Raw genomic sequence first — 22,171 nt, 5'->3', positions numbered from 1 at the left:
GGCTGATATCCTACGTTTTAAGCACCAATTTTATAATTACTGACCAATTTTCCCAGTTGATGGTTTATGGCTTTTACATTTCTATTGTCAGAATGTTATTAACTGTATCACAGATGCTTCAACCATATTGTAGCCGTTTTATCTTCCAATTTGTGTTGTTATTGTAAATGAAGCATAAAATTTGAAAATTAACTGGGTATATCAGTTTGTCCATATTAAGAAAGTGCATTATATTATTATGCATTTCTATTTTACTGAGGAAAATAAGACAAAGAAAAAAAAATACTGAACTGCAGAGAGACTGCCCCATTTACAGACCTTACAGAAAGAAATATCATCTAGAGCTGGTAATTGGGAGGCCCCTGCCCCAGGACACAGACTTTAGCAAGGAAAAACAGCAGAAGAATTTAAAGCACACCATGCAATTATGCCCGATTTATATGGATCATATATCTTCTAAAGTGTTTTCACATCCATTCAATTACTCACAGTTTTATGGAAATAAAGTGTTTTCAAATGTTGAAACGTTTAAAAAAAAAACCAAGACGAACAAATAACCATATGTATTTTGTTGGAGAACATGATTTTCAGATGTGACAAATACTCTCATTGTAGTGTCCTTAAGAGTTGCATTTCATTTGTGCAGCTAAGGTCACAGCTGAAAATGAGCAATATGTTAAACCAATGGTCATATTTGCATAATTAAAAAGAAAATGACACAGTTATTGTTATAAGTAGAATAAACTGCTTGCTTTTATAATCATTCACTAATGGGTTATATAGAATATATTCAGTTTGTAAATACACATATTTATGTAGATACACATATGATATATATTAAATGGCAATGCACTGTCCAGAGTGCTTTAAAAATCACTAATGCTATTCTCCACAATGTATGGTTTGAATATCTTATTCTTTATTTTTGTCTAATTTGCTGTTTCTGTGTTTCAATTTGTGTTTGCATACATATTATATTCCTAGTACTTTATAGATATGATGTGTTTTAATCAGGCTATACAGGAAACATATTCAACATCTATGGCATAATAACACATAACGCATCATTTTACTAGGTAAATTAAAGGAAACCCTTTCTAATAAGGGGATATGTTCTACTTCACTTTACTTTAATTAATAAACTTTACTTTAATTAATAATTTATAAGCAACATGAGGTTAAAGCATGTGCACATATGCAGAAAATCATGATTGGTGTAACAATTGTTAAAAATAATTAATAATTAAATATTTAATTTGGAAAAAACTTGGAATATCTGTTTGTAAAGATCCTAGGCAGAAAACAGCGTGTCACTGGTGATTGTCAAAAATATATTATAAGCTATACTTGGTATACAGTACTTTGGTCAAGCCCTTGAAAAAATTAGATGTTCAGTAGTTCTCCTCTGCAGGCAGAAAATTCCGTTCTACTGAAATCTTTTGGATCATGGAAGACAAGTTTAAAGGAACAGATAAAAAAGGTGTTTGTACGCTATTATAATTTTATGGCTAATACTCCCATTCCTAAAGAATAAGTAATGATAAACAGGCACAGATTTACAGAGACAAGTTGGCCTACTCCCAATACCTATTATCATAGGTAGAATTCAAAATGTTTGAAAACCACAGATATTTTTTTCACCAGGAGATGAGATCAGTAGCCTAAAGCACAGAAATGATTATTTTCTGTCTTAAATGCAGATATTTCTATCCCAGCTTCGTGGCCAAGAAAAAGTCAGAAAATCCACTTACTTAAGATATATGATAAAGACAGTTTACAAAAATCTATCAATTTGAGACCCCTAGAGGTTTTTTTTTATGATCTCAACATGTTTTGTGTTAAAGCTCAAAAAGGTAATGGAACGGTGGCTCAGTGGTTAGCACTTGGTTTTCAGCACTTGGGGTCTGAGTGTGTTCTTGTTGTGTCTGTTTTTAGAGGGTGGGAGGAAACCCACATATAGAGACAGGTTAATTGGGTCCTGGTGGAAATTACCTTAATGTTTATGTGTTATGGGAATGAGAAGGGAAATGAAGATTGTGTTCTCCACTGCGACCAGGACTGATGTGACTGAAGAACTATCTCTATAAAGTACCTAATAACATATTGGCGCTATGTACAGAAGGTACAATAATAAATTATTCCAACACAGTAAATATTTGCCCGATACCTTTTAGAGTGTTAATAGTTGTAGGTCACTATATATATTATGTGCTGTTGTACTAAGGTATAAACAGATCTGTAGAATGTTAAATGAGTATTTCAGAAATGAAATGACATATATTTCACATATTATCTTCAATATGACTGAAACATGCCATCTCCTTTATTCCACTGCCCATCTCTAGAAGTTAGCAGGTAGTAACTATCATACTTATTCATACTACTGCTCAGAGCCCACTGAGCATATGCACTGTCCCAGGCAGTTCTAACAAAATCCAAGATGGAAATCTCCTGTGACAACTGTAAGGACCTATATCATTAATACTATAGAGATGCTGAAACTTAAAGCTAGTGCAGTTAGTTTAGTATATAAAATATGGCATTTCTATCCATATTCATCTTTAGGGTCCAGTTCTCTTTAAGGTCATCAAATCACAACTGTCTATCTGAAAATATGTAGAGATCATGCAAAGGATGGCTGTGATGCTCATCTCACTTTTTTTTAATTCTTTATCTTATTACATTTTTACTTTAAAGGGATACAGAAAGAAGAAAGGCAAAAGGGAGAAATTGTAACTATTCTTAATGTGATTTTTACCGGAACATGATAAAACTAGCACCTTGCCTCTGTAGCTTAGATTTATGCGAGAAAATACCTACTGAAAAAGAGGTTTGGAGGTTGGAAAAATACCTAATAAGATGGGAGGTTGGGAGAAGCAAGATGTTAGTTTTAACACATTAGTGCCAGCATGATGATACTGATAACTTCCTGCACAAAATTAAGAAATGTAATTAAGTACAGGTATTGAACCCATTATCTAGAATGCTTGGGACCAAGGGTATTCCGGATAAGGGGTCTTTCCGTTATTTGGATCTTCATACCATAAATCTACAAAAAAATTCAATAAAACATTAATTAAACCCTATATGAATATTTTGCCTCCAATAAGTAGTAATTATATCTTAGTTGGGATCAAATACAAGGTACTATTTTATTATTACAGGAAAAAAATGAAATCAGTTTTAAAAATCTACATTATTTCATTAAAATGGTGTCTATGGGTGACGGGCTTTCCGTAATTCTGAGCTTTCTGGATAACGGGTTTCCGGATCCCATACCTGTACAACATAACCTACAGTAGGCAGAATGAAATAGACAGAATGAATAAAATAAAATGACTAGTTTTAGTAAAGGGGTGATGGCTATCCTATATGCCCTTGACAGTTTCCATTCAATAACACATTTTTTTACTGGTTCCTCCACTTCCACTAAGCTGTATGACTACATAAACAGTCCCATACCATCAGTTATAGCTGTATGTTACTGTGTTACCTTGCTGGATTTGTATACTGTTGTATCCAGCTAAATAGCCCTAAGGATGCTGAATGTTGTTACATTATAGGTTAACAATAATATATCTTTCAACTAAGTTCCTGAAGCAATATCTTATATCCAACTGTTCTTTGCACAAATCTATTTTATTTTGTGTTTTACAGCAGTATTACTGGATTCTCAATTTTCAACCAACAGTTTAATTCAATGTATAGAGAACATTTTATTGATTGATATATTTCACAACCCTTAAGTGAAATACATCAAGTTTCTAAATACAAATAAAACTGACCTGACACAATTTTCAGACAAATTTTTTAACATTATAGGCATGCCTTATTCTTTTACATCTGTGTTGAAAACTACCATAATGGGCAGAGTGCATCTAAAGAGGGATATTTCCTTATATTACACAAGAGCCATGGTTATTCTGTAAATTATATAGTGGATAATGTACCCCCTACTGTAATTTATAAAGGTATTAAAAGTAACTCCAATATCTTTATACATTTGAGTGGGGGGTACATTATTCTTTATAATATACAGCCCATGCATTCCCCTCTGCTGCCCTCCACAGGTCCCTCTTGCTCTTCTCTTGTACTTCTGCTCATTCCCACCTGCCTGCTGGCTTCTTCCTTTCACCTAGACACCCTTTAGTCAGCAGTCCCTGTCAGCTCTGTTTCTTCCCTCCCCTTGCGTCGTTCCCATCAGCACATCCCTTTTACATTAGCTCCCTAGTTTCACTTCAGCTCTTTCCATTCCCCTCCCCACCCAATTCATTCCTTTCCCTTGTGGTGGCTTCTCCCTGTCTCTTCCAACCCCTTTAATCCAGTCAGTCCTTTTCTCAGCTGTTTCTTCCGTCCTGCCTGTTCCCCTGTGTGTGTACCTGTAACGTCATCTGCATGTAGCCCCCTTCTCCTGCTCTGTGTTACCCCTCTGTGGTAGTGGCAGGGGTAGTGTCACGGTCGGTATCCCAAAACTCAGAACAGGCGCCAAGGGTCCGGCTCACGCTTCTACCTATAACAGCCGCCTTTCATGTCGGGAGGAGCCCTTCGCTACTCGGATGCCGCCAGGTCTTATAGTGAGAGACCAAGGAGAGAATTCTGAGCAGGCAAGGGAACCAGAATCATGATACGGGGAGAAAGGGAATGAGTCAGCGTAGTCAGAGGTCAGGCCGGGGCCAACAACAACCATCAGACAGCGCAGTACCAAAACGGAATCCGGAAGAGTAGTCAAAACAGGCAAAGATCGGTTCAGAAAGCTATACGAGAATAGTCAGGAACAGGTAAGGATCAGAACAGAGCAATTCAATACAAGAACACACCCAGGAACTTTCAGGAAGAAAACGTACGTTTGGCAATGAACACAGGCCAAAAATTTGGTGCCAAAACGGCATCATGTGTATGCGTGAGCACGCCTAAAGAAAATGGAGGGCGTCCCTGCACGGAAGGAGGTGGCGGGCGTCCCGCTGCCCCATTAAACCACCAGGTATCGTTACATTACCCATCCCCCCTCCAGAGGGTGCCACCGGACCCCTAGGTTTATTAGGACACATAACATGGAACTGACGTACCAGATGGACTGCACGAACATTAGAAGCTGGAATCCACAACCTCTCCTCAGGACCATAACCCCTCCAGTGCACCAAATACTTTAATTTACCCCTGGAGAGATGGGAATCCACTATCCTCCACTACCAGGTATCGTTACAGGTAGAGATGGCTGTGCCGGTCACTTTAAAGTTGGAAACGGTGTGTTCTTACATAGGAACAAGCTGTTATTAAAAATATACTTTACAGCTTGGTCCCATAGGGAAATAACTAAGCTGTAGATTATATCCTTATAAACAGTGCTTAGTGATGTCATCTTTTATAATCGTTGCCTAGTGTAATTTCTGTCAAATGATTCACAAAAACTTGTGTATTATAATAAATAATTTTTTAAAATAAGTTACCATAAGTGACCATATAAAAGCACAAGGCTGAAGGCCAAGTCCTTTTATACATTATTCACTATATTATCATCAGGCAAATTACAAATGACAATGTATTGGATATCTTACTACCTAGCAAAAAATTCACTTAGTATTAATATATATATCAAATAATGACCCTATTTTATTGATCTGTTTCTATAGATCTTAAAATGTAAAGTATTTGTGTATTTTTAAATGTACAGATCTAGTCTCTTCCACTCATATAATGAAATACAGAATGTACCCCCAGGCAGCATTGTAATAAATTTAAACTGAGCCTTTCAAGTGAAGGATGTGCGTCTTGTGAATGTTCTCTGATCCTGGGCATACACTTACATTTCCTCCTGCTTGTGTGCCTAGACTCTTGCTTCTTGCCAAGAAAAGTACCATGAAACTTTAACTTATTCCTTCCTCTCTTCATTCTGGTCAGCTGAACTTAAAAATTAGGTGCAGCCTGCACCCTTACTCAAATGGGGGAGCACAGGCAGAACATCAGAACATGGACATACACACCTTACAATCATGAGTTTACTGGTGCCACATTGCTGGTAAAAGTAGGTACAGGGCTCTTTTGTACTACCACATACTGTACCCTGCGCCTCATTCACCAAAGATGGTTCAACTAGCAAACTTGTACACAGCACAAGGACAAATGAGTGCTAATAGGCACAAGCACATCTGTGTATGCCACTGTATTGGGTTCAGTTCTGCACCTTGCAATCTCTTCTTTCTAAGTTAAGATTCCCAACACCTATCCCTGAATAGAAACTGCTTAAGAATACTTTTTGTTGCTGTTGTTCCCTGCTACACTTTTTAAAATTTGCATTAATCTCACCAACATTTTAGCACATTGTTCTGCTACTTTAATAAACACATTCATTATAAGCACTCATTAAACAATGTAAATTGTCTACCTCCTGTTTTAATGCTGCACGCTAGCGCCATTGAAATATAGTGTAATATTCTATGTGTTTTGAGTACAAATAATTTATTATTGCCTTGCTCTCGGCTTCTTTGTTAACGTTACTGGGAAAATGGATTTTTCGTCAAGCAAACAGCAAGGTGCATAGCTTTCTGTTGATACATTGTCAAGTCAGTGAAGAGAAATAAAGATTAGTATGCATCTCTTCCATGCGAATTTAAGAATTGTAACAGGAAATTGTGAAAACAAAATGTATAACCTTTGTGAACTTGAAGAAGTTAAGAAATATGCAGCAAACTAAAGAGGAAATTGAACTTATATTCTTTGGTTCCCACTGGGTTAATATATACATTATCCAAAGCAGTACAATAGGATCAGTTGTATACAGTACCTAAACAGTGACTTTAGCTTGCTGCCACTACTGCAGCCTTACAGTACTCGAGAGCCATAAGGAATCAAAGACAGAATCCCCAATTACATCATCTGTCCCAAAGCCAATATATTTTTCTGATCAAGCCTGTCTTGGGCCTGGATTTATATACCCCTATGCTGTAGTGGAATGTTGTGCCTGTTTGAATATAAAGAGAATAGACTTTAGGGACACACCAAACTAATTCCAACAAACACCTTTCTTTGCAATATGTTAATGCCATTCTGATCATGCTATGTTGCCCCCTGTTGCACCAGATGATTTTGTAAACTCTGCACCTTTTGTTGCTGGTGGAATATGGTGACAATGCAAAAAAAAACATTTCATCTATAGAAGGGGGATCTATAATTAGCTGTCAGTATAAAAAGTCAGCATTACAAGCTTTCTCTCATGTATAAAACATTGGATTAAGGAAATCATATATAAAATGCTCAATACAATACTTTGCATAATAAAAGTTAAACATTTTTGATGGGAAATAAACAAAAAGCAGCATTTCTAGTTAATTTGTAGCTAGCGATGCGAAAACTACAGATGAAAGCAGTTAATGAAACATAATACACTAAATCCAATAGTTTTAGAGCGCAGTACTTTAAATACAACCATGCCTTTTTCAAGGTTTTTAGCCCTCATGGATTTATCCAGAATCCCTGTGGTGATATCCAGTTCATTGCCCTGTGAGATGAGCAAATTTGTGTCAACCCTAACTGCTGGAGTGGTTTGCGAGCCAGGCCAAAAATCGGTAGAGCAGGCATTATTCGACAGATGAAAATAAACGTGGAATTTCTGTGCTGCTATCCGGATTCACTTAAATTTGTTTATTTTAATTAAATCCACTAAAGCTGAACTGAGCCTCTAGCCACCGCTACTTATGGAAAACCACAAAATACTTCAGGTTTGTGTGTTTAAAATTATGTGAATCCCATGACAAAATCATTTACTGTGATTAGCATATTAAAACAGCAAGATGGGAAAATGTTAAAATGCATGTTTGGTTGGCTACAAACAAACAGTGCTAAACATGGTGCTAATATTAACAACTGTCCTGGTCATCAGTTCTTTATGAAAAAAAACATAAAATGACTAATTAACAGGAGCAGTGCAATATCAAATAAGTAAGAATAGAAGGAAGTACAAAAAAATAGTTATTGTAGAACAAGTATGGGGCCTATTATCTAGAATGCTTGTGACCTGGGCATCTTCCAGGTAAGAGGTCTTTCTGTAATGTGGATCTCCAAACTCTAAGGGGCTGATTTACTAATCCACGAACGGTCCGAAGGCGTCCAAATGTGTTTTTTTCGTAATGATCGGTATTTTTGCGTAAATTGTCGCAACTTTTTCGTAGCCATTACGACTGTTCCGTAAAATGTCGCAACTTTTTCGTAGCACTACGACTTGCACGAATTGTCGCGCCTTTTTCGTAGCCTTCTCGCCGAGTACGAAAGTTTTGGATTCATTCAAGCTTCAGTATCGTGACTTTTCTTGGGCCAGGTTGGAGCTGCAGAGTGCCATTGAGTCCTATGGGAGACTTCCAAAATCATGCAAAGTCTGAAAGTTTTGCCCGCCGGTTACGAGCGCTCAATACGAAAAAGTTGCGACAATGTACGAGCAAATCGTAACGGCTACGAAAAAGTCCCGACTTTTCGCGCAAGTTGAAACAGCTACGAAAAAGTCGCGACAATTTACGATAAAGTCGGAACGGCGACGAGAAAATCGCAAAAATACGAAAAAATCGCAAAATGTTCGTTTCCAATTCGAATTTTTCCCATTCGGATTCGAATTCGTGGATTAGTAAATCAGCCCCTAAGTCTACTAAAATATCATATAAACATTAATTAAACCCAATAGGATTGTTTTAAATCCAATAAGGGTTAATTATATGATAGTTTGGAACAAGTACACGGTACTGTCTTATTATTACAGAGAAAAAGGAAAAAGGGAAATCAATTTTAAAAAATGTAATTATTTGGTTAAAATATGGCCATCCTGTAACTCGGGAGCTTTCTGGATAATGGGTTTCCAGATAATGGATCCCATACCTGTAATAGCATGCTAATGACATGAATGAATTAGAAATTATGATGCTACTAAAGTGAAAAAAAATAAGGCAAAGACTTTACTTCAAATAGTATCCCATATAGGTTGATTTTTGAAAGCTGTAATGTGACATTACAATATGGTTAACTGTATTTTAATTTATGTGGATCATAAATTACATAGCAAATTATGATCCACATTCGTGCATCAATTTAAAGAATCACTAGTAATTAGGAAATGCCTATTTTTAAATAAAAAATGATAATTTATCAGATTTGTGACTTTTTTCCATGAAAAAAAAGAGAATTCCTTTAACCATGTGACATTAATATGCGATTTGATGCCAAATAACCACAGCATGTTTTATTGTAAATTATCATAAAGAAGTAAATTTATGATAAGGATGAAGTGAAGGTTTTCTTACCAAATACAACTTAAATTGTACAAAGCCAAACAATTAAAAATGTTCATCTTTCCCACGATGAACAGTTGTGGGAGATTGGTAGGCAGGCAGTGTAACAAAAATGTGGCAAAAACGATTGTTATAGCTAGACTCAAAATACATGTACCCATAGTAACTTGCCTTAAAGGAGAAGGAAAGGTAAAAACTAAGTTAGCTTTATCAGAAAGGTCTATGTATATACAGCCATAAGCACTCACAGAGAGTCCTCTATCAAAAGAAACACAGGATTTCTTGTCTCCTTTTTTGTAAACATGTTCTTCGGGTATCTGACTTCCTCTATCAGAAAAATCCTTCATTCCTGGGGCCAGAGTCTGCACAGAGTTCTCCTGATCCCCCCTCCCTTAGGAATGTATAATGTGAGCTATAACAGCTATAGCTATACATAAGGCAGCTATGAAGACCAAGCTCAAATGGCAGCTGCAATCTTCAGCAAACAGAGAAAGATTTTAGGGCTCTTTACTCAGGTATGGTAAAGCTTTCTGCAAAATAAATATAGTGTTCTAGGTGGCACTAATGTGGCGAATCTATTGGCAGTAAAATGCCAAAATGACTTTCCTTCTCCTTTAAAGCTTAGGTAACCAAAAATATTAAACCTGCCCTATTGAAGAACCAACCTATATACAAGGAGTTCTGACAGGATCACCCACTGAACATACATGTACACAAAATCATATATGTATAGTCAAGTAATTAGTTAATCTTATTTATTATGTTTACTAGATTATATAATTTCAATTACTCCCTCTTTTTGTAAGCAAATAAGAAATAGAAGGTTCAGCACCTAAGGCAAGATTAATACTAACCTATGGTCATCCTGTTGTTATATATAAAATATAATAACACACCAAGCATGAAGGATTATAAATTATTATACTGTATGTAATTTTAGATATGTAATAGTTTATTACTTTGGTCCATAAATCAGCCACCTGACTATATGCAGGTGACTCTAAAATTTAGCACGATTTGAATTCGGCCAGATCCAAGTGTCTGCCAAACCAAATCCAAAAAAATCATGTGATTTCTGGCTACTTGAACAAGGAAATCATGTGGTTCCTATTAACCCTTTCTTTCCCCCTATTTGAATGTGCAAATTATGGCTTGAATTCAGTTCAAGATTTGCCCAGATCCTTTATGAAAGATTCAGGCTTCAGCACGATTCCAAAAAAGAGGATTCAGTGCACCCCTAATAAGCAAATAAAATGAATCTGTTTGTGGGAAAAAAAAAAATACAACACTTTGACTTTTCTTTTTGAATGCTATCTTAAGAAAACTTGCAACAGAATGTTTTCACATGCATTTTGTCTCAGAAAATAAGTTGCACACTGGTGGGTATTACATTGTTACATGTATTTTCAATGATGCTAAAAAAACTCAAATGTTTTAATAAACTGGGGGAATACATTTGTAAGAGACAACTCCCATTGACATTAATTGATCCTCGCCAAGTATTAGTCTCGACTTTTTGCGAATGTTTCCTAATAAATATTGACTGTTCACAGTTCTTAAGAATATTTTAAGTATATTCACATTTGTTTTTTCTGTGTTTTTTCTCCAATTGTGAATAAATGCAAACTCAAATTTTTACAAATCGCCCCATTATAGGTTTATTTTGTCTCAATGATCCATGTACAGTATCTGTTAGATGGAATGTTTGGGACTTGTAATTTGCTGGATAAAGGAGCCTTTCATAACTCACTATACCTTAACCACTTTCCTTGACCAAGTGAATGCATTTTTATGCAGTTGCTAACCAGAGAAAAAGATTCCTTGATCTTTCCTTGTGACCTGGCACTTTGTCACTAGTCTGGTAAAAAATGGAGTTGAGCAAAGTCCCTTTGAACTCACACCTCAGTTTTTGAATGGCAAAATTTTAACTTGCAGAAATCTCTTTGAGGGGTAAAGGGGTGTTAAAAGCTAGTATTAATCATTGTATACCTAAAATGATGATGTTGATCTTTAAAAATCACTCACTTTCTATTCATTCCTATGGGATATTTAGAAATGTATTTATCAATGGGTGAAAGTTAGAGTTCACCGTTTAATTCACAATTTCTTTTTGTTTTCTTTCAATTGTGGATCTTAAAAAACACACACTCTAAAATGCAAATTTGAAGCTGAACTGAAAAATATCCTACAATTGTTTTAAACAGAATCCCTGCTGCCAGTTCCAGTTTTTATGGAGTTCATTTTAATGTCATTTAGAGAATTTTAATTCTCAAGACTGTAAAAAACGTGTGCCCTTACTGAAGATATAATTTTCTGCAAGCTAGGGGCTTACATCCGATGAAATAATACATTCTGCAGTAGAGGTCACTGTAATGCACTTTGTGGGTACAGCTATTTATTTGTTTAACTTAGTTCGTTCATTATTAATGACCAACATGGTATATATATATAAGAAAGTAGTGTAGTAATACAAATTTCTAATTATATATGACACACTGTGAAATGACCGTCTTTTGCTATATGTTCTGATCCTAACTCCAAGTGGCACATTTATCAAAGTATGATTGCTTCCGAATACAAAAAATTTGTATTTTTTGTAATTTATAGAACTGTGCTAATTTTCTGCAGTTTTTTTTCGTTAATTTGTGTGACTTTTTCATACTTTGCAACAAATTTTACGCAACAAAATCAACAATTGTCACAACGTGTTCGCAAGTTTTAGATTCATTACAGCTTCGTTATCATGACTTTTCTTGGGCCAGGTTGGAGCTGCAAAGCCATTGAGTCCTATGGGAGGCTTCCAAAATCATGCACAGAAGGATCAAAGTCAGAAAGGTTTCCCTGCCGTTTCCGATCGTTCGGATATGAAAATTTCGTGACTTTCGGATCGCCAATACAATATTATTGTGACTATTGCGATTTTTTCATAAGCATTTTCGTGACATTTCCGATTATCAGAAATTATCGAATCTAATCCAAATTTTACCTATTTCCGGAATCGAACTTTGATCTGCCCCGATGATTGAGACATTTCATATGGCTAAATGACAGTGGAATTTAGACACACATTCACACATTTTGCACAGTATGAAAAAGTCAAGTAAAGGCTGAGTATAATCCTAATACTAAACCAAAATAAATTAAGTATCTTAAACAGCAAGAAAGTAAACATATATTTGAAGAAAAACATTTACTAGACTAAAGGTTTTGTAGGATTTCTTAAAGGAAAAAGAAAGTCAAAGTCACTTGGGGGGCCAAAATGTTAGGCACCCCCAAGTGATTTTGACCACCTACCTTTTACCCCGGGCTAGTGCCCCTGTGAGGAGGGAACAGCACCAGCCCGGGGTAGCTGCCGGCGCATCCTTCTTCCTGATTCGCTGCGCGCGCATGCGCAGTAGAGTGAAAAGCCGAACTTAAACATTAAAGTCGGCTTTTCACTCTACTGAGCATGCGCCCACCACTGGCATTCCAGCAACGGAAGCAGGAAGAAGGAAGTGATCCGCTCCAGGTGCCCCGGGCTGGTGCTGTTTTCTCCTAACAGGGGCACCAGCCCGGGGTACGAGGTAAGCGGTTAAAGTCACTTGGGGGTGCCTAACATTTTGGCACCCCCAAGTGATTTTGCCTTTCGTTTCCCTTTAAGGGCAATACCATACTAAGCAATTTCATGTGGTGCCATATTTTTAGGAGCCCAAAGACACAGGGACAAAACCACAAGTGGAAAGTGCTTCTGCATTAATTGTGCCAATAGGCAGGTGGTAAGGACAGGGTTCCTAAGTAAACTTGCTGACACTACCTAACTTGGGTCCGAATAATGTACAAGTAAGAGTCAGGAGTGGGGATGCCTGTGTGTCTTCTCTCACCTAGAACAATTATGCACTGTAAGATGCAAGTCCTTGTGCTCCATTGGACATTTTATGCCATTTTTTGTACTCTGCACCCTGCTCTGCAATTTGTATATGACCCCTCCTTTTATATGGAAATGTCTTCATTGCAACCACCCTAGCAATGTCCTGCCATGCTTAAAGTTGAAAGAAAATGGAACAAGTCCAAATGGAACAAGTCTAATATTGATGAACTAAACCCAAAACCACAGGAGCTTGCTACACATGATAAACCTGCAAAGAAAAGAATTAAGCCTTAACAACATACATTCTGCCACAAACATCTGTAAATATTGTTAAACAAACAGTCAGATTTATTAGAAATCTGAAAAATGTATTGACCTTTTTAATCTGCATTATTTTTCGGCATTTACTATTACCGGCTACAATTTTTTGCTTATCTGAAAATAGTCAAGACGTGTTTCTCTTCAAGTGGTTACTTGAAATTGATGTATTTGTGAAGTCAAAGGGGGTGATTTATCAAGGGGCAGTAAAGTTTAACTTTTGTTACCGATTAGTAATGCTTTTACAGAGACTTTCAGATGTAACTATTTATTTTCCATGCTAAAACGAATGACTGCAACATGAAAAACAATTGTCTTAATCCATTCTCCCTGCATTAGTAAGCAAGGAGTCAGACGGGTGGTAATGCATAGCTGTTAGCTGAGGATAATGAAGGGCAAGAGAGAAGGTATAAAGAAGAGTATCTAAGAGTAATATTAATGAAAATAATGGTAATATAAAGAGACAGTTACAAACTTATAAGATAAAAATATAGCGCTTATATGGTATAACTGATTGTGGGTATGCCTGGCAAGTTTAACCAACAACACTGCCTCTGTTGTTGAACTGCTTCACTTTGAATCCTACCAGCAGCTATATGAGTGCTAATTTGCAGTTTAACACCAGCCTGGTGGATATGCAAAATTAAAGCATTTTACCATGAAGGTGGAGTCCCCAGCCTTTTGTATAACCTTGGTCCACAGCTTCTCTAACCCTTTCTCTTCATCGCATTAAACAGTCTTATGTTGCACATTCTGAGTGATGTTATAAATCATACTTAAACAAAGAGTCATTTCAATTATTCAACATACCCTTGGCTCCTTTGGCCGTGTAGGTTTTCCCGACAGCTTCTCATCATCTAACTCACACTGCTCCAGCAGATCTAAAATATCTTCTTCCTGAGAGTGATAAAATCTAAATGTAACACACAAGTCAATATAAAATACATTTATCATATAAAAAGGAAGGAAACCTGCATCTAAGTCCAAAGCATACATAGCATAATATTGTCCTTGTCATAAAATATATGTATACTATATATATGGACTATAAAAAAGACTCATGAGGCTGCAGGTCATGGAACTTAAGATGGCTTCTAATACAGGTATAGGACCCATTATCCAGAATGCTTGGGACCAAGGGTATTCCGGATAAGTGTTCTTTCTGTAATTTGGATCTCCATACCTTAAGTCTACTAAAAAATCAATTAAACATTAATTAAACCCAATAGGATTGTTTTGCATCTAATAAGGATTATTTATATCTTAGTTGGGATCAATTACAAGGTTCTGAATAATTCTGAATTATTTTATTAAAATGGAGTCTATGGGAGGTGGGCTTTCCGTAATTTGGAGCTTTCTGGATAACGGGTTTCTGGATAAGGGGTCCCATACCTGTATTCTTATATTTTAAGGTAAAAGACAAGTGTATATTTTATATTATGCATGTTCGAGTGGTGTGACCCACTTGTGGAAATTTCACATAGACAGCATTTTGCCTACCATGTTTTTATTTTTTTGTTCAAACACACGGGGCCAAAAAGACTAAAATTGCCCAGCACTGTTCACCACAAGATTCATCTGAAAGCACAAGCACCTGCCCATCACCTGCAAATGTGGTGGTGTGTCTTCAGGCAAAAAAAATCTGGTGATTTATTTTATAGGCAATAATGGCTAACATTGGGCATACTGCCTAACTAAATCTAGTAAATGACTTTCAGTTTCATGTTACATAGTTACATAGTTACATAGGGTTGAAAAAAGACCATTGTCCATCAAGTTCAACCCATCCGAGTAAACCCAGCACACAACCTATACTATGTTGTTTATTAAAACATTTTTACTACTCTTAATTAAAACAGTAAGGAGACACACTTCCCCAGTTATGTTGCCCATAGTAACTAATCAGCAATTAGATTTGAATGGTCACCTACAAGTTAGAAAACATAAGCATGATCAGTTGCTATGGGCAACATCACCAGTGACGTTTGTCTCCAGTGTTAATAAATATGATCCTAAAGGGTATATTTATCATGTTGTGTAAAAAGTGCAGTAAACATTACCAGTGATGTTGTTCATAGCAGCCAATCAGATCTTTGGTTTTCTAACTTCATTTTTCATTTATGCTTCACTCCACTTTTTACAAAGCATGATAAATATACCCCTTAGTCTGGAAGGGGAAACTCTGCTATATAAACAGTTAAATAGTAAAGAAAAATCTAAACAAAGATATTTTACACTACTGTTCTTGAAGCTATACAATATTTAAAGACCCAAATAAAACTATTTTTATGAATGACGGATTCCCTTTAAGCAACATACCGCACAATGTCAAGAGCTCCTGCTGTGGAAAACATGTACTTTCCTTTATTCTATAGTATGTTGATTGCTTTCACCGTTTTCATAGAAGGTGTATCTATAAGTTTATAACCTTCTTACAAGTGCTCTTTCATCTACACCAAGCATCATTTTAGATCTTTCTTCTGTCAATATATAGCCTGTCGTACCCCTAGGCCATTGCATGCATTACTACTAGATCTCTAAAAAGCTTAAGGGCATTTCTTTTCTCCATTTACATTAATATTATATAGACACTGATCATCTGGCCCGTCAGCTTCCGTATCTCTGAGGAAAGGCATTGGATTTTTACTCAGTGTTCAAGTAAAATCTGACTTTTATCTTTTATTCTAGTTGCCTCAGGTAAATACTCTTTTTATCATCTTTTTTTATGTATATTCTGCAGATGTTGAAAAATGTACTGTATACAGTACTGCAGCTTATATATTGCGCAGCCATTTTAGATTTATTTTTATGCAGACAAAGACTTATACAGTGCTTCCTCTTTCACAATACATTTTTCCTTCTGCATTTATTTTTTTATTTCAGGTGCTTTTATGAAGCATTTTCCTTCGGTGGGACACAAAGTACTCAACAACAATCAAGGTAGCACTTTCTTAGCACACTGCAAATGCTGGAAGCATAGAACATCAAGAAGACTAGCAGGTGGCATCCAGAATCTTAATGTGGGTTGCTAGTACAGGGTCATACATGATCAAAAACATGCCAGTCCAGTATTCAAAATTCCAAATAAATAATATGTCAGCATGAAAAACTGAGTTCAGGAACTCACTATTTTTTAAATCAATCAGACATGGACGGTCAAAGATTAATAAATCTTCCCCCTAATGTAATATGAATAATACCAAACCATTTTTGATATTGAGGTATAATCATATCATCCCAAAAAATTAGCATTTCCCCTGAAATGCAGTGATTGAAAAACAGCAGACTATAGCTGAAGGTATACTGACTGGAGTTGCAAACACAATATTCAGTGCTGCAATGTGATTGAAATTGTATGCAAGAAACATAAAGTCTCACTGTCATGAAAATGACCTAACAAGCGTATGCTCAACCACTGGAGAGAAACCGTGTAGCATTCCAGCACTTTATTTTTGTAAAGTCCAATGACATCACACAGCGACAAATCGTAAAATAGCAAAGAGGCAGTTCCAAAGTCCCACAGAAGTATATCCACAGTCTGAAGAAAATAATGGCCGAAGAATCACTGAAGCAGTTGATCTGAAGTGCAGGAATCCTTTCCTCTCTCTCTCTGAAGACTGACTTCCAAGATCTCTTTGGGGCTCTTTTTATGTTCCTGTGGGCCCATTCTCCAAGCAAGCCCCTATTGTTTCTATGCAGGGGTGGGGAGACGTATAGGTGCCAGGGTAACTGGATTATCTGCCTATTGTTTCCAATCAGGCCGGGGTAGACGTGTTGGAGCCTTTGGGTATCAGTCCCTAATCTTATCAGAGAGAAATTAAATCAATTCCGCCATTGTTTAAGATAAACCCGTCACATGGCTCCCCCCCCCAGTGGATGTGTGTTGATGGGGCTCCCCTCAGTAGGGAGAGACCCAGACGCACTGGGAATCAAAGTCGCTTGGGAAGAATGTACAAATCTGCTAGGTTTCAGGTTGAATCCGTAGTTCCGTGATGCAGGGGCCAATCCATGCATATTTATATGCTTCCTGCGCCTCTGCCTAATGGAGAATTCAACTCTGATTTGCCTTCCACACAAAGTCTTTCCATTGAGCCCTTGGACTGCAGCAGCTGCATCATGGGTTTTCTCAAACTCTACAAATGCAAAGCCTGGGGGCTTCTGAGCAACCCAAACCCGACGCAAAGGCCCATAAATACCAAATGCCTGCTCTAATACAGCTCTGCTGACCAAGATTTCCAATATAAACATTGCAGTTCTGTAAATTGGACTCCCATGTTTGACTGCGACGAGGACACTTCATTTGGTCAGCCGGTTGCACCCCCATAACAATATATTCCCCAATGGGTTCAGTAGGTAACACATCATTAGGGGTACAGACATGGCTGTGGTTTTGCAGAGTTTGTCTAGGCTGACATGGTGCCTCCACAATTTCAGGATGAACAAATGCCACAGCCTGGGGTTGTTGTGATACTGATACCCTAGGGGGTTGTGGGCATTTGGCCTGTAAATGAGAGCCCGAGCCAAAACTGAAACACCTCTTAGCTCTGTTTTGCAGCTCCTGGGCTGGCATCCCTGTGGCTGATTGGGCGGTAAAGGCCATTTGTGAGTGACCAGTAGGTATCTTTGGTGTGTAGGCTGAGGTACAAGAGCCTGGCAAAACTGGTCGTCCTTGAAGTAACTGCATACGGCTTTCAAGAAACTTATCTGCCAGTCTAGCAGCTTCATCTAGGGTGAGTGGTGCTCGATCCCAAACCCACACTTGCACTTCAGGGGCACATTGCTCAAGAAACTGTTCCATTAAGCAAAGTTGGCGAAGTCCCTCAAGTGTTTTAACCCCACTAGTTCTCAGCCACTGGTTAAAGGTGCGACGTAACCGACTGGCAAAGACCCAGTAGGTATCTGTAGGCTCCTTGCTAAAAGCTCTAAAGGCCAGGCGATAAGTCTCTGGTGAAATGGCATAATTATCAAGAAGGACTCTTTTAACCTCCTCATAGTCAGCCCGCTGGTCGTAAGGCAATTCCCTGTAGATGTCATTGGCCTTGCCAGTTAACTTACCTGCCAGGATTTTTGGCCACTCTGCCCGGGGAACATTGTAATCCTCACAAACAATTTCAAAGGTTTCCAGGTAGGAATCAATGCCCTCCTATCTGTCATCAAATGTGGAAAAGGTAGCGTGTGTGACTTTCACTTCCGGTTTGTAGAGCTCAGACCTTGGGACAGATTCTGCAGAATCCAATGCAGGTGATTGGGAATTCTGCCTTGTACCCAGAATCTCCTGAGAAGCCAGTTCAAAGACTCGCAGGTGATTTGTAGCAGAAAGGCCAGGCCCCAAAACTGTGATCCACTGATTATATCGATCCATTACAGGATCTGTAACCCTTACCCACTCATCCCCTGCTTGGGAGGCAGAACCCAATGGAGAAGCTGCTGTTTCCTCCTCATTAGATACCAAGTGATCTTCCATAATAATAGGGCAGGTCCGTTGTAGTCCAACTCCCTGGGCATTAGATGCAGCATTCCCATCTTCATCCTGCCGCTCTGAATGTAACTCCTGGTAGTAACATGATCTCTGCAAGGTAGGTAACTCCAGGTTATGTAGCTGTTCCTCCATTTTGTTGTCTCAAAAAAGTCCAAAATGCTTTGGGTCCTCTGGATGTATGTCCAGAACGATCCGACTCTGCTGCCACCAAATTTTTGTAAAGCTTAATAACATCACACAGCGACAAATCGTAAAATAGCAAAGAGGCAGTTCCAAAGTCCCACAGAAGTATATCCACAGTCTGAAGAAAATAATGGCCGAAGAATCACTGAAGCAGTTGATCCGAATCCTTTCCTCTCTCTCTCTGAAGACTGACTTCCAAGATCTCTTTGGGGCTCTTTTTATGTCCCTGTGGGCCCATTCTCCCAGCAAGCCCCTATTGTTTCTATGCAGGGGTGGGGAGACGTATAGGTGCCAGGGTAACTGGATTATCTGCCTATTGTTTCCAATCAGGCCGGGGTAGACGTGTTGGAGCCTTTGGGTATCAGTCCCTAATCTCATCAGAGAGAAATTAAATCAATTCCACCATTGTTTAAGATAAACCCGTCACACTCACAGTGGCATAACCGTGATACAAAGATACCAGCATAGACCTAAGATTTCTCAGACTGCAGATCTGAATCTAGGTTTCCCTTTTAAATCTTGCAATGCCCACATTTTTACTGCAATGGTTTCACTGCCAACTGTGTCCAAACACCTTTTTTAGCGGAAATGAGCTCTCCTTTTCATATCCACCAGTGTTCCATCCACAAGAAAGGGCACTGGTAGATAAAGAGCCAGCTAGAAATAATTTAGTGCTTTGTCTAAATTGTTAAAACTTAACATTTAATAAATATAATTTAAAACATATATATTAATAAATATATTCCAATAAATAGATTACCCGTTTCATTAAATCAGTCTTGGTACTACAGCTGATTTATCCACAATCAGTTTGTATTTGTAAGCTTTTACCATTTGCTCAGTATGCACTAACTGAGAAGTTTTAACCGTTCCGTGCCACTAATAGGCCAATCATCAGATAGAGTCAGTATAAGTTAGGGGGGGGGGGTTTAGCTGTACTGAAAGCCAGCCCTGCGTAGTAAAACAATTAGTCTCTTAGAGGGTTACGTGCTCAATCATTTGCTAGTGTTAAGGGGAGGGGGGGAATGGGGGAGGAAATCAAGGTAAGAATAACAATAAGAATGGAAATAAATATAGAAATAAACGGGGTAATTTACTGAGTCCTACAAATTTCTCCAATGCGCACCAAGCGCTCAGTATTTGGCTCACCAGCAGACCCCTTTTCGCACACTCCCAACTCCAACCACTATCCCCAAGTCACTGGCTACAGACCACCCCTACAGCCTTACTGTTAGTTTGTCATGATCGTAGTCTAAGTAGGGTGGTAAACACCCAGTGTGGTCTATTTATATAATAAACTGGATTGGTGATAACATTATATGTTTCCACTGGTAGATAAAATGCTTGGTTTTAACAGATTAAATATAAAGATGCAGAACTTCCCAACTAAGGTGCCTCAAAGGGGACCAGTCTCCCTAGAAATAATTCCAAATTACTTTTCTGTCATGTTAATCAAGCAAAATAAACTTTAATTACACTATAGAAATTATTTAAATTTTGTTTCTTTAGGTCTTGGAATTCACAAGCACAGCAAGTAAGCAGGTGCCATTTTGCGGACACTGTTACTAAGACAAGTTCTGTATTACCCTAAATCTTGTGTATGCACCAGAATGGAGGACTTTGCACAAGCTACACACAAGCTACACAGTTATAGAACATGAGGAGGGAGGGGTATGTGAAGAGTGCAGTGACATCACGGAAGTGCTGAATGGAAAGTGAAAGGAATTGACTGCTCCTCTTGCGATCATGCGTTATTTAACGCATGCCATAATACTTTAGCAAATCGCGTGTTTTCTTGCATCAATTTTAACGCAAAAAAGCATGAGATAACACTTATCACACTTTAGTGAATCAACCCTAATATATTATTGACAGCTCAAATTTTTAAATACATTTATAACAAGTGTATTATACACCTTTTTATGTGTGGATGATTAGTCCCTTTTAATGCCTAAATAGGGACTCTCTCAAGGTCTATTCAATTTACTTTTCTTAGAAGAAAAAAAGACACCTATGTAGGTTTCTTCAATTCACTTCTCTAAAAATAGTGTACTAGTGAAAATTTCGCCAAAATGTGTTTATTGCACACTCCTGATATCATTATGGTGACACGCTACATGTAGTGGTAACAATAAAATTGCTAATATTGCAAACAGATTCATTAACAACAAAGTAACTTATGCTTAGATTGATCACACACCCATAAATGAACTGCAACAACCCCGATAAGCTATGTGTACTGCTAAAATCAGCATCTTTTAAAAGTGATTTGAGAGAAGCATTAGGAGAGAATCATTAAATGTTCCTTAGAGTTCAATTGAAAAGCAAATAAGCACATGGAAAAGGAAACAAACAGAAGGGTGGAGATATCCCAGTGAAAACTGCTATCTCAATTTTTTGCTAACTAGTCCCTATGGATATCACCAAGCTGGAGAAGTCAGGACACCCAGGGCTGTGGTCTCAAATGTACCTTCCCTTTATCTCAATTGGAAAGTTTAACAGTTAACCTGTAAAACACACAGACCCTTGGTACCTTAGAGATAAGAAAGACTAAGTAAGATTCTCGCAATTATAACAGGCAATCTAGCTAGTTAAAAGGCAACATCACACAAACTATTAATAGCCTAAATTATTACCTCAGTGTCTGGTTAAGATTCAAATATTAAAAAGAGATTTAAAGTTTTAGAAAATGCCTGACATGAGCTTTGCCATGTATGTCCATTTCATATCAAATGTAATCTAGGCAGTGTATTTATTTTTTAAGTATTTGCCATGTGAAGTAGAATATGAACTACATCCTCTTCCTTAACCAAAAAGAGATTAACTGAATTATCTACAGAACTGGCAGTGGAATTTGAACCAAGGTAAAAACACAATATTATAGCTAACCGGTTTTCACTCCTGATGGCAAATGACCCTAATGTTTGCTTGAATAATGTTATTTAGATATTTCAGACTCGTTTTCGTATTTCTATATTTAGTTATGCATGTTTAAAATACAAATAATGTAACATACACTAAACTAAATTAACTACAATTTGCTTTGTGAGGTTAAGTAACAAGAACTCTTTAGTC

The 22,171-nt window shown here is 37.5% G+C and overlaps 1 protein-coding gene across 2 annotated transcripts in view; it reads right to left on the bottom strand.

The window, feature by feature from the left end:
- ttll7 (tubulin tyrosine ligase like 7) overlaps window positions 1-22,171 on the bottom strand; it is a 132,946-nt gene that overhangs the window by 36,164 nt on the left and 74,611 nt on the right. For both annotated transcript variants that reach the window (XM_031899718.1, NM_001142660.1), the window contains 1 exon segment: window positions 14,245-14,331. In XM_031899718.1, the coding sequence (XP_031755578.1) occupies window positions 14,245-14,331 (87 nt within the window).

This window comes from Xenopus tropicalis, chromosome 4 (genome assembly GCF_000004195.4).
Source record: "Xenopus tropicalis strain Nigerian chromosome 4, UCB_Xtro_10.0, whole genome shotgun sequence".
Taxonomy (NCBI): domain Eukaryota; kingdom Metazoa; phylum Chordata; class Amphibia; order Anura; family Pipidae; genus Xenopus; species Xenopus tropicalis.
The sequence above is the reverse complement of the archived record's forward strand: the minus strand, read 5'-3'. Positions and strand labels throughout refer to the sequence as shown.